This window comes from Bufo gargarizans, chromosome 6 (genome assembly GCF_014858855.1).
Source record: "Bufo gargarizans isolate SCDJY-AF-19 chromosome 6, ASM1485885v1, whole genome shotgun sequence".
Lineage (NCBI taxonomy): Eukaryota > Metazoa > Chordata > Amphibia > Anura > Bufonidae > Bufo > Bufo gargarizans.
Genome location: NC_058085.1, coordinates 285,078,680 through 285,091,327, shown reverse-complemented (window position 1 = coordinate 285,091,327; position 12,648 = coordinate 285,078,680). Strand labels below are relative to the sequence as shown.

Genomic DNA, 12,648 nt, shown 5'->3' with positions numbered 1-12,648 from the left:
TGCTTGTGTGTCCATTATTAGCAATTCTCATAGACCGTCAGCTAAAATCTAGAGCTAGTGGTTTTAAAGGAAAAACATGCCAAAAACAGCTGCAAAAAACACCACTAAACATGCAAAATGCAGAAGATGGCATAAAAACGTATGTGTGAAAGCACCTGATGGGCATAGGAGCAGACTATGGGAGTTGCTGTATCCAGTATATGCCAAAGACCGCCGGTGCCCAACGAATCCAAAAAACTGAACGGACATGGAAAGAATATACGTTTGTGTGCATGAGGCCTAAGTCACAGTGAAAAACTAAGGGCAGACAGTAGTGTGCTGGAAGTGGGCACGCCTGGTTACAAATGTTTCCTCTGAAATGAGAGATGAAGAAAAGCACTTTTTTACTGTATTCACTTTTTTTCACTGAAAATACTCCTGAAGTATATGCCAGAAATGTCCATGTGCCCGACATACCATACGCCAAAACAGTGTGTTTTGGAATACGCTTGGGCAGTCAGATCTATGGATGTAGTCTAAGGCCAGGATCGCTGAGCAGTGGTGATCCCATAGAAATTAATGGGATGGCCGCGGCAGTTAAAAATAAAAACCTGGCCGCGACAGGTGTTGCGCGACCTAGCCAAATGTTTTTCAGTAATAGGGGATCCTGCTAAAATAAAAGTTTTTTTTTTAAATTGGTGACATAAGTAAATGTATTGCATGCAGTGGCATGTATCCGTTTCCCTGTACCTCAGGAGCCCTTTCCTGCAAAAATGCCAAATGTCGGGTAAAAACCAACTGAACAGAGCCTAGGGCCCCCTGTACACGAACGTGTGCACCCCGTGGTCGTGCTGCAGCCCACCAAATGCGGGCCACAATGCACGAACACAGTCCGTGGGGCAGCCACAGCGGATCGCGGACCCATTCACTTGAATGGGTCCGCGATCCGGCCGTTCCACAAAAACATAGGACATGTTCTATCTTTTTGCGGAAAGGAAGTACGGGACGAAACCCCACAGAAACACTCCGTAGTGTTCCGTGGTTCCGTTCCGCACCGTTCCGCATCTCCGGATTTGCAAACCCATTGAAATGAATGCGTCCGCATCCGTGATACGGAATGGCCACGGAACGGGACCCGTGTATTGCAGATCCGCAAATGCGGTCCGCAATACGGGCACGGGCTTCACACGTTCCATGGCTATTCCGCATCACGGATGCAGACCCATTCATTTCAATGGGTCCGCAAATCCGGAGATGCGGAACGGTGCGGAACAGAACCACAGAACACTACGGAAGCACTACGGAGTGCTTTCTGAGGTTCCATTCCATGCTTCCGCACCGCAAAAAGATAGAGCTTGCTCTATCTTTTTGCGGAACAGTGGGATCGCTGACCCATTGAAGTGAATGGGGCCGCAATCCCTATGCGGCTGCCACACGGCAGGTGCCCGTGCTTAGCGGACCGCAATTTGCGATCCACAGCAAAGGCACGGGCTTCACACGGTGCATTCAGTTTCCGTATTTCCAGATTTTCGTTCAGCAAAAAAATAGAACATGACCTATTATTGTCCGCATTACGGGGGGCCAGCTACTTCGTTCCGCAAAATACAGAATGCACACAGACATCATCCGTATTTTTTGCAGATCCATTTTTTGCGGACCGCAAAATACATACGTTCGTGTGCATGAGGCCTTAGAGAAGTATTTTGTAAAGGGGTTGTGCTTCCGCGGGTTTCCGTTCCGTGCTTCCATTCCGCATCTCCGGTGAATGGGTCCCCATTCGTGATGCGGAATGCCCACGGAACGGCACCCATGTATTGCGGACCCGCAAATGCGGTCCGCAATATGGCAACGGGAAGCACAGGGGGCCTTAAACAGATGTAACATTACAGCTCGTCTGGGCGGTTGCCTCATCATATTATAAACTGCTGATTTGAGACTCAAATCTTATCAACTTCTGCTCGCAGGACAGATATCATGGTTTATACCTCCCATACACAGCAAATTATACATAATACATTCCCTTTTATGTAACTTGGACCGTAAAATATGCTGACCAGTCCTCCTTAGGCTGGTTTCACACGGGCGTTGCGGATTGGGACCGGATGCGTTCAGGGTGCGTTCAGTGAAACTCGCACTATTTTGCAAGCAAGTTCAGTCAGTTTTGTCTGCGATTGCGTTTAGTTGTTCATTTTTTTCCGCGCGGGTGCAATGCGTTTTGATGCGTTTTTCACGCGCGTGATAAAAAACTGAATGTTTACAAACAACATCTCTTAGCAACCGTCAGTGAAAAACGCATCGCACCCGCACTTGCTTGCGGATGCAATGCGTTTTTCAGGCAGCCCCATTCACTTCTATGGGGCCAGGGCTGCGTGAAAAAACGCAGAATATAGAACATGCTGCGATTTTCACGCAACGCAGAACTGATGCGTGAAAAACAACGCTCATGTACACAGACCCATTGAAATGAATGGGTCAGGATTCAATGCGGGTGCTATGCGTTCACTTCACGCATTGCACCCGCGCGGAAAACTCGCTCGTGTGAAAGGGACCTTAACCCTTTATTGCATAATCTTAGGTTCAATCTCTTCTTACTGCTTTCCCAGCACACAGTGAATGAGTTCACTTCGCATGATGTCATCAGGTTTTATGCGGCCCTCAGATGGGGCAATATGAACCTGTTCTGACAGAGACCCTAGCGTTGCGTTACTTTTCTGACTTTATTAGTTGCAGCAGAAGACAAGTGTAGAGACCTCGTATTCATGACCCCCCCCCCTCTGCATAAGATTAACAGCCTTCCCCCTATACTGTGCATAGGGATAAAGCTGTCAATCAGCGTTCGGATCTTCAATATCAAGGACTCCACTGCACGTGAGTGACCGGCCCTGAAATCAGGCTGTTTTACCTACAAGTAAGTGGTGACAGATTCCCTTTAAACACTTATCTGATTTTCGCCAACAAAGTTTATTGCTTGTGTAATGAAAAGTTTGGTCATTTTACAATATAGTTTGTGTAGATACTTCCCCTTGAGTACCAAGGTCTCTGCTTGCAGTCATTGAATGGGCACTTTTATTTGACATAAGATCAAAATCTATCTATCCATAAAAAGCTGAGCCCCTGTGTGATGAACCCATAACCAGGAGCGATTTTTATCCACTGGACATCAGCAGTGAAGGTTGCCATTCAATGGCAGCAAACTGAGATCTTAAAATCCATGTCTACAGAACCCAAAGGTCCCCATACACATTACTGTATTAGTGTTGGCCAAACCTGCCAAAAACAGATAATGCTACTGACCATTTTTGGTATATACTTTAATTACTGAAATCGTACATTTCTATTAGAAAAATACCTCTAAAGTGGCCCATTTTGTGCCTTATTACAAAAATGGTCAGTATTGGTGATGATCCTAGATCTGAAGTCGCTTCGCACAAAACTTCGGATTAATGCTGTACGGAGATCCGTCGAGGTACCAGTCAGAACCAAAGCCGAGTTTGGATCCACATTTTAAAGTGGTTTTCCACTTAAAAAATCAAATACCGAGGTTAGTAATTTTAAGGCCTCATGCACACAGCCGTTGTGCGGCCGTTCCGTGCATTGGGGACCGCAATTCAACTTGAATGGTTCCGTGGTCTGTCTGCACCGCAAAAAAAAAAAAGACATGTCATATTTATTTGCGGTGCGGAGCAACGGAAAGAAACACCATGGAAGCACTCCGTAGTGCTTCTGGTGTTCCGTGACTCCGTTCCGCATCTCCGGAATTTCGGACCCATTCAAGTAAATGGGTCCGCATCCATTATGCGTGATGCACACGGCCGGAGGCTGTGAATTGCCGACCCGCCGTTTGCGGGCCGCAATATGGCCGCGGCCGCCCAACGGCCGTGTGAATGAGAATCTTGAACGCTTCGCTCCTCACTAGTCAGTATCACTGCCCCTACACATAAAAAAAAAAAGAATGATAGTTACACTTTAAGTGATAATAAGTGATAAATGTGATAATAATTTAAGTGATAAATGTGATAATAACGGCAAACAAGTTAGGGAATTTTTTTTTTATTTCTATGAAAAGCAAAATTCTATCAAATTCCAACCATTAGCATAACATCTAAGTCTTGTATCTGCAATACCTTTTAAAGAGCATCCGTCAGCATGATCAGCCCAATTAAATTAGGCATACGGCCTGGTAGGGTTAATCATGCTAATACCTCTATTATTCTTATTCTTATTATGTTCCTGACCCCATTTCCGTGAAAACTGAATTTTTGTTATTTGTAAATTACCTACCTGGAGCAGGGGCTGGCCGGAGCCCTTGGAGCACTACTTTGTTACACCCTGGATTGACATTGTATTATTTTTATCAGCATGATCAACCCTACCAGGCTGTATGCTTGGTTTAATAGGGTTGATCATGCTGACAGAGGCACTTTAATGGCTAACTGAAATACTAGGTCTCTTCGTCAAGTTTCATAGTAGATACCATGCCTGATAAAGAGACCCATGTAACTCAGAACCTAGTATTAAATTGTATCTTTAACTTTACTATAATTTTGTTGTTTTTTCAGGGCATCTAAAATAAAAATTAAAGCAACTTTGTTATGTTCATTAGAAATCCATAGTTTTGTATATATAGCTCAGGGGCAGGACTGGGAACTTAAAGAGGCCCTGGAAAAAATACTAAAAGTGGCCCCGTTTTTTAGTCGGGTCCAAATTGATGGAAGGCAGGGCCAGCAATACCATATTGTGGCATATTATACCGCCCCAACAGAGCCAAATACCACAGTCCATCATGAAAAAACTGCCACCAGCAGCACAAAATACATCCCCAAAAACTTCTGCTTGTTGGCCGTGAGGAGGACTCAGGCATCGGCCCACTGGGAAATTTCCCTGTAAGGTCTATGTCCGATCCGCCCCTGTATATAGCTCCTAACACAACATGGATGACATCGTGTTTCATCCGTGTTTCACGGTCCACTAGGAGGAGATGCAATGCTAATTTATTTTGGACTGCACAGTGTCCGTAAAGCACAGATGGCCCATGGAGAGCATAAAATGGACACACGGACCAAACACGGATCCTTCATGAACATCTTGACGGATGAATCACTGACCATCTTATCACAGATTACATCATGGACACGGACAGTGTGAATGGGGCTTTACTTTGCATCACAGTTTTGCTACAATTTTGCTGCATTTTATTGAAATTAAATCATTACCCTTCCTGCTAATAAAACAAGGTACATTCAGTGTAGGAGACCATAACGATTCCCTAATTTGCAGAATTTCTTAGTTCCATATTTTACAGATAGAGAAGATAGATAATAGATAGATAGACAGAAGATAGATGATAGATAGATAGATAGATAGATAGATAGATAGATAGATAGATAGATAGATAGATAGATAGATAATAGATAGATAGATATTAGATAGATATGAGATATATAGAAGATAGATAGATAGTAAATAGATAGAAGATAGATGATAGATAGATAGATAGATAGATAGATGATAGATAGATAGATAGATAGATAGATAGATAGATAGATAGATAATAGGCAGGTAGATAGACAGAGAGATAGATAGATAGATAGATAGATAGATAGATAGATAGATAGATAGATAGATAATAGGCAGATAGAGAGATAGATAGAAGATAGATATTAGATAGATTTATAGATAGATAGATAGATAGATAGATAGATAGATAGATAGATAGATAATAGGCAGGTAGATAGACAGAGAGATAGATAGAAGATAGATAGATAGATAGATAGATAGATAGATAGATAGATAGATAATAGATAGAGAGATAGATAGAAGATAGATATTAGATAGATAGATAGATAGATAGATAGATAGATAGATAGATAATAGGCAGGTAGATAGACAGAGAGATAGATAGAAGATAGATAGATAGATAGATAGATAGATAGATAGATAATAGGCAGGTAGAGAGATAGATAGATAGATATGAGATATATAGAAGATAGATAGATAGATAGATAGATAATAGGCAGGTAGATAGATAGAGAGATAGATAGAAGATAGATATTAGATAGATAGAGAGATACATTGATTTACATATATTTTCTCGCCTAGTAACAGAAATATTAGAAAATAAAAATAAAAATCAGAGCCAGATCCTTAACATGATGGACAGGATTAGAGCAAAATGACCCAGCTGACTATAATGTGCTCCCCAGGCTTCCATGATGGTGTCCATCATTTATCATCCATCCAGCAATAGTGCAGCATGTATTTTTGCAGGAATCTACTACAGCAGCTCCGGACGGAGCCTCCAGCAGATGTCAGCATAGCCAAAATAGATAGCAGCAAGTATGGATTATTTTGTACTGTAGAATGTTGCAGATTTATGAATGTCCCTGATAGAGAGGCAGCCAGTAATTGTTTTATTTTTATTTTGAATACATATTAAAGATGATCACAAATATAATGCTTAGGGTCCTTACACACATCCATTTGGTGGGGTATATTTTTAAAACACCAAAAAAGCACCGATACCACATGTGGTTTTTATGCCTTTTTAGCAGTGTTTTTTTCTTCTAAATAAGTTTTTTTCTAGCGTTTTTATTCCTAAAGGTAAGGCGATGTCAAAGCAGGAAAAAAAATATCAAAAGCTCCAGCATGCTGCGTTTTTCAACAAATTTCCGAGACGAAAAATACACCACCTAATTAACAAAAGCGCTAGAAACAAAATACTGCGCGTGTGTCCTGTGATCCATATCTCCAATAGATTTTCAGTTAACCAAAAAAACGCACCAAAAATGCCAAAAGGTGCCACTAATTAAAAAAAAGAATGAAAAAAATAAAACCACTAAAAACCTATGGGTGAATCAACCCTTATAGTATAGAATGCCACACTCCATCGTGTCCAACAGCACAAAGTCACAGCCCAAAGTTCATCACCAGATGCAATGTAAGATATATGGTAATTATTAATTAGAAACTTATTCTGAACAAAGATTTTTATTTTATATATATATATATATATATATATATATATATATATATATGTATACACACACACACACATACAAATACATACTGTGCATGTGTGTGTGTATATATATATATATATATATATTTATTCTTGCATTCATTCACCACATTTATATTGAGGCTAGCTTTAAGTGAGATGTTTGTCATATGAGCAAAATTTTTCAGTTATGTTATTTTTTGTTATTATTACAGCCTTTTCCTGTTAACGTACAAATATGTTTTTCTTCAATATGACACAGTATGTGACATTACAATATTATGTGTAAAAAATGAAAAGGTATTATAACATTGATATCTTTATTGGCTAAAGATAAATCATCATTCTTAGGCCTCTTTCACACTACCGTTTTTTTTTTCCGTTTTGCGGTCCGTTTTTTGCGTTCCGTATACGGTCCGTATACGGAACCATTCATTTCAATGGTTCCGCAAAAAAACGGAATGTGTTCCGTATGCATTCCGTTTCCGTATTTCCGTTTTTCCGTTCCGTTGAAAAGATAGAACATGTCCTATATTTGTCCGCAAATCACGGTCCGTGGTTCCATTCAAGTCAATGGGTCCGCAAAAAAAACGGAACACATACGGAAATGCATCCGTATGTCTTCCGTATCCGTTTCGTTTTTTGCGGAACCATCAATTGAAAATGTTATGCCCAGCCCAATTTTTTCTATGTAATTACTGTATACTGTATATGCCATACGGAAAAACGGAACGGAACAACGGAACGGAAACGGAACCACAACGGAAGCAAAAAACGGAACAACGGATCCGTGAAAAACGGAACGCAAAACACTGAATTCAACATACTGTAGTGTGAAAGAGGCCTTAGGGATAAATGGATGGATAGACTGACAAACAGACAGATAGGAATGATAGATAGATAGATAGATAGATAGATAGATAGATAGATAGATAGATAGATAGATAGATCGGTGGTGGTTGCTTCCTTGCTGTATTGTGGAATATTTTTGTATCTTTATTATGTTTCTATTAGTGAGGAGTAATGATGGGGTGATGGTTGCAGTCACCAGGAGAGTTATCTGCTGCCCCCAGCCTTACACTGGTCATATCTGTCATAGTGGATGTTGTGGTTCTGCACACAAAGGACACATGGAGCAGAGCTGGTGACAACGGAACAGATGACAAAGTCGTCCCTGCTGTAGCTGTCAGATGTATCTCTGCTACAACCAGTTCTGATGGCAAAAGAAAGGAATCACGACCTGCAGTATCGATCAATGATCTATCCAGCGCTGGACACAAACTCTCCCTGTGTCCCACAGCCGGATCTCCGTGTCCTGCAGTCAGGGAAGGCTTGTTCCGATGGATTTCATAGCGGTCATTCACAAAATGAACGATTCACAACTTACTGCGACCTGTGAGTTTAATATTATATTATAATCGTTACATTAACAATAATAATAATGTAAGGTAATTACTAATGATATTAAGAACAAATAATTAAAACAGCAACTATTCAAAAAACAATTAATAATAGTAAAAATAATGTTAGAATACTAGTATAAAACTAATAGGTAAAGGCATGGTAATATCATTACTACTGCTTAAAAGAAATAATTACGACAGCTAATAAGTAACAAGACAATAGAAAATCCTTTACATAGCCATGCTGACAATAATATGAATCCTCCATGTGCAGTGCTTGTGGCTGTCCTGGGGTCAGGGTGGGCAGGATTCCTTCTCCTGGTGTCAGGGTGGGCAGGATCCCTTCTCCTGGGGTCAGGGTGGGCAGGATCCCTTCTCCTGGGGTCAGGGTGGGCAGGATCCCTTCTCCTGGGGTCAGGGTGGGCAGGATTCCTTCTCCTGGTGTCAGGGTGGGCAGGATCCCTTCTCCTGGGGTCAGGGTGGGCAGGATTCCTTCTCCTGGTGTCAGGGTGGGCAGGATTCCTTCTCCTGGTGTCAGGGTGGGCAGGATCCCTTCTCCTGGGGTCAGGGTGGGCAGGATTCCTTCTCCTGGTGTCAGGGTGGGCAGGATTCCTTCTCCTGGGGTCAGGGTGGGCAGGATTCCTTCTCCTGGGGTCAGGGTGGGCAGGATTCCTTCTCCTGGGGTCAGGGGAGGTTAATATCTCCCTATGTGTCTTGCTGGGTGATAAGAGCAGGCAGTTCTGATGCTGGGAGTAAATTGGCAGCAGCTCCAGAATGAAATACCAGGGGGGCAGGAAGCATTTGACCTCAGAACACCCCCTCCCCGCACATGGGTGCAGCACCCAGGTCTCTACTCTGCATTAGGTCAGTGGCTGGAGATAAAGGCTGATAATAGTCACTATTAGATTAGACTGTCTCCAGCTCATCTGCATGTATAATGGCGTTTTCTGGGTTCCCTACTGTGCACAATGAGAGATCAGACTCTGTGTCCCAGGGACTAACAGTACAAGAGGAGGCCTCTGGAGTGATGTGTGACAGGGGACAGCTGGAGACCCCCACACGCCCGACCATCCCTATAGTATCAGTATTCTGGGCATTTTATATCATTAGACAGCCCTGCCAGCCTCTGTAATAGAAAAGTAACAGAAGTATCCGGTAACTATTATACTATCACTCCCCCCCCCCCCCCCCATATGTACTAATAATAAATACCCCCCAAAAAAGTGATCTCCAGCTTCTGCCAGCATATCACAGGCCGGAGAGGCACTGATTGGAGTACAACTTAGAAGTAACAATGTCTCTTGTTTGTTAAATTAAACCAATAGCTTGGGACAATAGAGAATCTTCACATCTGAGACTTTGTGCCACCTGACAGGGCACACAGATCCACAGCTGGCACTCGGGTCATCCTCCTGCTCTGACAATGTACATGGATTGTTCCTCACAGGCTGTTATGTCATACATTGTAACCAGTGACACAGTTATTGTACTGGATCTTACTGATGTGTATTTACAATAAATATTGAGATCCCGACTTGTACACTGTATACAGGATGGTACAGTGTAGTGTGCACACTGCTGGTACACTGTATACAGGAGGGTACAGTGTAGTGCTCACTGCTGGTACACTGTATACAGGATGGTACAGTGTAGTGCACACTGCTGGTACACTGTATACAGGATAGTACAGTGTAGTGCACACTGCTGGTACACTGTATACAGGAGGGTACAGTGTAGTGCACACTGCTGGTATACTGTATACAGGATAGTACAGTGTAGTGCACACTGCTGGTACACTGTATACAGGATGGTACAGTGTAGTGCTCACTGCTGGTACACTGTATACAGGAGGGTACAGTGTAGTGCACACTGCTGGTACACTGTATACAGGATGGTACAGTGTAGTGCTCTCTGCTGGTACACTGTATACAGGATAGTACAGTGTAGTATACACTGCTGGTACACTGTATACAGGATGGTACAGTGTAGTGCTCACTGCTGGTACACTGTATACAGGATGGTACAGTGTAGTGTGCACTGCTGGTACACTGTATACAGGATGGTACAGTGTAGTGTGCACACTGCTGGTACACTGTATACAGGATGGTACAGTGTAGTGCTCTCTGCTGGTACACTGTATACAGGATGGTACAGTGTAGTGTGCTCACTGCTGGTACACTGTATACAGGATGGTACAGTGTAGTGCACACTGCTGGTACACTGTATACAGGATGGTACAGTGTAGTGCTTACTGCTGGTACACTGTATACAGGATGGTACAGTGTAGTGTACACACTGCTGGTACACTGTATACAGGATGGTACAGTGTAGTGTGCACACTGCTGGTACACTGTATACAGGATGGTACAGTGTAGTGTACACACTGCTGGTACACTGTATACAGGATGGTACAGTGTAGTGTGCACACTGCTGGTACACTGTATACAGGATGGTACAGTGTAGTGCACACTGCTGGTACACTGTATACAGGATGGTACAGTGTAGTGCTCACTGCTGGTACACTGTATACAGGATGGTACAGTGTAGTGTGCACACTGCTGGTACACTGTATACAGGATGGTACAGTGTAGTGCTCACTGCTGGTACACTGTATACAGGATGGTACAGTGTAGTGCTCACTGCTGGTACACTGTATACAGGATGGTACAGTGTAGTGTGCACACTGCTGGTACACTGTATGCAGGATGGTACAGTGTAGTGCGCACTGCTGGTACACTGTATACAGGATGGTACAGTGTAGTGCTCACTGCTGGTACACTGTATACAGGATGGTACAGTGTAGTGTGCACTGCTGGTACACTGTATACAGGATGGTACAGTGTAGTGCACACTGCTGGTACACTGTATACAGGATGGTACAGTGTAGTGCTCACTGCTGGTACACTGTATACAGGATGGTACAGTGTAGTGTGCACTGCTGGTACACTGTATACAGGATGGTACAGTGTAGTGCACACTGCTGGTACACTGTATACAGGATGGTACAGTGTAGTGCTCACTGCTGTCACATTGCACCTGTTTACCGGTTATTACATTGTACCTGAGCTGTAGCTAGTTTTCACCTTGTTACATTGTATCTAGTGAGCAGGTTGTTAGAATGGATGCTTTCATGGTGTTATATTTCTAGAGTAGACAATGTTGTTACAAGGTATCTACAGAGTATACATTACTATTACTCTATTTGGTTTACACGTTGATACATTGTATCTAGAGTATATATTGCTGTAACACTGCACCTCTACATGTATGTAACACTGTATCTGGTTTACATGTTACTGCAGTGTACCTGGGTGTAACAGTTATATCCTACATTGTGTACGAGTCTTACTATCCCTAATATCCGACCAGTAATAATAATAATAAATATTAGTAGTATTCCGGAGAAGAGCCTCCTCCCGCACATACACTTTCTACAGTCTCTACACACATCACTTCTGCTGATACAATGATAGTTTGGGGGATTATTGTCCATTATTATAGAGGTTTTCTGGTGATTACTAGAAATCCAGTGATTTTGTATAAGCCGCAAAATTTAACAGGAGCAGAAACCAAATACTACAGACAGTCCTGGAGCATGTGATGTGGGGCACCTGTGTATGTGATATAGCCGAAGAATAAGGGGACATGTATGACTCACACTATAGGTAGGACTGTGGGGTAGTAGTCCATATAATATGAGGAATACACATTATACTTATATCTATTTATCTCATATCTATCTCAATAGGCAGTACACAAGCCTTGGTAATATATATACAGATAGCTATATATAGTACAGTATATACAGTGAACACATGCACTCACACGGGGATCACGTTACATATCGCACATAACCATATAATATGTTACATATAAACCTACTACATGAAATCTAGAAATATAAGGGAAGATCTGCCAGATGATTACATTCTTCAGAGAGACCCCCTATTACCTGACCCTCACCCTATCATCTAGATACATAGTAATGCCAGGTCAGCAGGTCCTGGCTGGCAGAGGGCACCCATGTACAAGGCTCCATCGCCTGGTGCAGTCACCAATCCCCTGGGACACCAGGTGCTCCTCAGCGTCACGTGACTCTGCCCATACAATTGCCCGCGGTACCGTGTGGCGGTCAGTCGGTCCTGGCAGCCGGGGCAGAGCACAGAGGACCACCGCCCGGAGCAGAGTGAGTAGCCTCCCCCGGTCCTCCCGGGTCTACAGGGCAGGTTTATCCGGGGACACCCGGCGGCAGAGCTCCTCTTATCACTG

At 42.9% G+C, this 12,648-nt stretch overlaps 1 protein-coding gene across 2 annotated transcripts in view; it reads left to right on the top strand.

The window, feature by feature from the left end:
* The first annotated feature begins 8,083 nt into the window (after positions 1–8,083).
* The window catches only part of GATA5 (GATA binding protein 5), a 41,209-nt gene continuing 36,644 nt past the window's right edge, over positions 8,084–12,648 (top strand). Inside the window, exon 1 of one of the 2 annotated variants that reach the window (XM_044297522.1) lies at positions 8,084–8,371. In XM_044297522.1, coding sequence (XP_044153457.1) covers positions 8,193–8,371 — 179 coding nt within the window. In that variant the 5' untranslated portion in view covers positions 8,084–8,192. Of the gene's footprint in view, positions 8,372–12,421; positions 12,566–12,648 lie in introns of those variants that run through there. The other variant, XM_044297523.1, reaches the window with a different exon arrangement.